Source organism: Myotis davidii, unplaced genomic scaffold (genome assembly GCF_000327345.1).
Source record: "Myotis davidii unplaced genomic scaffold, ASM32734v1 scaffold323, whole genome shotgun sequence".
NCBI classification, from domain to species: Eukaryota; Metazoa; Chordata; class Mammalia; order Chiroptera; family Vespertilionidae; genus Myotis; species Myotis davidii.
Window position 1 is genome coordinate 5,237,161 of NW_006295491.1, and position 3,734 is coordinate 5,240,894.

Below are 3,734 nucleotides of genomic sequence, written 5' to 3' on the forward strand. Positions count from 1 at the left end.
CTACCAGGAGGCAGAAGCTCAATGCAGGAGCTACCCCCTGGTGGTCTACCAGTAGAGCAGTGATGGTAGGAGCCTCTCCTGCCTCCTCAGCAGCACTAAGGATGTCCGACTGCAGCTAAGGTCTGCTCCCTGCTGGTAAGTGGTCATCCCCTGAGGGCTGCCAGGCTGCCAGAGGGATGTATGTCTGACTGTCAGCTTGGGCCCAATCCCCCTGGGAGTGGGACTAAGCCAGCAGGTGGACATCCTCCAAGGGGTCCCAGACTGCAAGAGGGCATAGGCTGGGCTGAGGGACCCCCTGAGTGCACAAATTTTTGTGCACCGGGCCTATAATTTTTAATAATATCATCTGACAGTTGATTCTTTAACTCTAATTTTAGTCTATTAATCCATTAAAAACAAAAGGCTTTAATAATGGAAGCCCTTAGAGAACAAAAAATTTGAAAAAAAATGTGTTTTTTTAATATTTAAATGGGAAAACCTAACTTAAAAAGTGTAGATTCATTCTTCTGTTAAAAACATCCAGCCCTGGCCGGCTTCCTCAGTAGTTAGAGCACTGGCCTGCAAACTGAAGGGTCTAGGGCTTGATTCCTGGCCAAGGGCAAGTACCTGGGTTGCAGGTTCAATCCCCAGCTCCTATCAGAGCTTGTTTGGGAGGTAACCAATCGACGCATCTCTCTCACATCGATGTTTCCCTCTCTTTCTCCTCCCTCGCTTCTTCCCTCCCTCACTTTACTCTCTCTAAAACAAGCAATGGAAAAATATCCTTGGATGAGAATTAAAAAAGAAAAAAATCCAACAACTTAATATATTTATAATAAAAATGCATTCCATATATATGTATAGGTTCTAATAAATACAGGGTGGGGCAAGAGTAGGTTTACAGTTGTGAATACACAAAACACAGAGTTTATTCTTGTATTATCATTAATTAGTGCATTATTTTCTACACAAACAATGGTAAACCTACTCTTGCCCCACCCTGCATGTTCTAGTCAATGTACAGAAGATTCCCAAAAGCTACACATATCAATAAGAAAGAGTTCTACACAGATTTTTATCTGTTCAGAAAATGTATAAAATACAACTTTGGGGGAAGGAATTTAATTATCAAAATAATAAATATACAAGTAATACAATTAAGGTTCTTAAGAGGCTCAGGAAAAACAGAAACATGAATAAGAAGTGGGAGATATGAAAATCACAGTATTTTCCTGAAGTCTGAAAATTCTGGAAGCACAAGGAAAATGAAGACATCTGTCAGCTCAACTTCAGCGCAGGTGGACAAGAAGGAAAACTGTCAGAGCCTCCATGGCCACTGTGACAGAGTGTGGAAGAAAAGGCTCTCTGTGGCTGAGGTCTTTGTAATTGATGGGCAAATCCCCAAATCACAGAACAGCTCATATCCTGCACGCTAATTTCACAGGCAGCAGTCCTGGCTTGTATATAACAAAAGCCTTGTTTTGACAGAAAACACGAATGCAATGCTTCATCTCACTAAGTCATCCAAAGTAGGCCTGGAATGTACATGCATGAAAGTGAATTAAGTTCTCAATATTCCAGTACTTCACCAGATTATTTCTCTGAAGTTGGCTGGAAGGGCTGCATAGTGCCACAGCCCTGTTTTTCCTCAGGGACTGTAAAGAAATGCCTGTGAACTTTTGGTTGGGGAAAGGATTAGCTTCCCTTCAATTTAGGATGGAAGCAACCCAAACATTTATCAACATGTGAAAGGATAAACAAATTCAGTTCATCCATGTCATGGAAGTCTACCTAGCAATAAAAAGAAAATGAGCTAAGATATACCCAACAAGGTGGATTTCAAAAGCATTAAGCCAAATAAAGAAGCTAGCCTCAAAAGATGATATACTGCATTAATCCACTTATATAAAATGCTATTTTTAAAAAGAACTAGAGTGCAAAAAAGCAGCTCAGTGATTGCCAAGGGCCAAGGAAGGAATAGAGATTGATTGCAAAGAGGCCCAAAGGGATTTTGAGGAGAGAGAGCAATCTATGATTGCAGTAGTTCTACAACTGTATACACTTATCAAAGCTCATCAATCTGTACTGTTAAAGTCAGTGAACTTTATTATATGTAAATGAGACACCAAAGAAATTTATTTTTTCGATGGAGGCCAACATGACCATGGATATGGGAATATCTCAACAGTGCATGAACAAAAGGTGATTAAGATTGGCAGCCCAACACTGCTGATTGTTCCATGATTCTCCTTTTCAGTGCAGGGAGGAGTATGTAAATGAAAAAGAAAACCCTATCCTGACACAATAAATGAACAATGGAATCTCTGACATGGAGAATGTGCCCATTCTTTTATGTATTTCCTTTTACGACACTCAACCATGCAATGAGCATTTTAAACGTCTCTCAGATTTCACATACCTGTCAACTTTCATGAATAAAATGACTCAGATAATCACGTTACCTCGTGTTTCAACTGCACTGATGCACTTTCTGAGAATTGTGAATCCCATCTTATCCAACTGTGCACCTAAAAGAAATAGTGATAAAACATGAAGGCACAATTAATTACCTACATTTCTCTTCCTTACAAAAACAAGAAAATTTATTTAAACTCAATTTAATTTTTATTTTCCTATTAAGAAAAAGAAAGCCAAAAGTCATGTATTCCCTATTTAAATAATGTAAACGACAATTTCAAATATTTAGAGGAGCACTTACTGGCCTATTAGGCCATCTACTATCAATATCAATAAATTTACTGTTTAAAACAACATTTATACTAATAAATACAACTTACATCACACAACGGAAAAGAAAGTGATACAAAACCTCTAGGGGAAGCTATCTGGAAATAGTTAAGATACATTTTGCCAAAGTTCCAACAACAGCTTTTTTTTAAATTATATACGAGTGGAGGTTTTAAAAAGTTATATATGAGGAAAGGTTTTTAAATTACTTGACAGTTGGAGAAATAACACACACTATTTTTTTAAAACCCAGGAAAAAAAATTTAAGAAACACTTTTTAAAAACATTATTTGGGTCATGAGCTTCAAAAAGAATTTCATATTTTATTCCATGCTCTAAGCATTTAATATTTTATTGTTTTCACAATGAATTTAGAACAGATGATTCATGTAGTAGATAATTTTGAAAATATAATATTAGCTTTTTTCTAATACAGACTCTTGCCTATGGATTAGGCTGGCATATTTTGAGCACCTAATAAAAGACAATTCTTGTGTCAAAATGAAAACAGGGAAAGTAAATACTTTAGTTCTGCATTTAGAACTAGGGAACAGTAATGCTAACTCTTGCCTCTCAGCGGGGATAGCATGAACAACCCATGAATATAAATTTTGCAGGTCTAATGCTAAGCTTCAAAATAATTTTAATGAGGAAAGTCGGGCAGTGGTTTGCTGAGAAAATGCAAGTGATTCTTTCTGCTTGGCAAAACTTTTTTAAAGGCATGTTTCCATTTCTCTATTTAAAAAAAGAAGAAAGAAAAGAGAGAAGGAAAAAACGAGACGGAGAGAGAAAAGTAGGTAAAGAGGGGAGAGAAAGAAAAGAGAAGGAAAGGAGGAAGGAAGGGAGGAAGACAGGAGGGAAAGGAGGAGGAGGAGAGAGGGCAGAAAGAAGTTAAGAAGGGAGAAACTAAGATGGTGGCAGAGATAAACACCGGGAAATTAATGCCGCTCACAACAATTGATTAATTCCTCAGAAAAACAATACGGACATCATCCAGAACCACAGGA

General features: G+C 37.6%; 1 protein-coding gene across 1 annotated transcript in view; it reads right to left on the reverse strand.

Annotated features, from left to right (window-relative positions):
• Positions 1 to 3,734, reverse strand: part of ARHGAP10 (Rho GTPase activating protein 10) — a 253,405-nt gene that overhangs the window by 110,511 nt on the left and 139,160 nt on the right. The window contains exon 12 of the mRNA XM_006770153.2: positions 2,442 to 2,507. Within this exon, the coding sequence (XP_006770216.1) occupies positions 2,442 to 2,507 (66 nt within the window). The remainder of the gene's footprint in view (positions 1 to 2,441; positions 2,508 to 3,734) is intronic.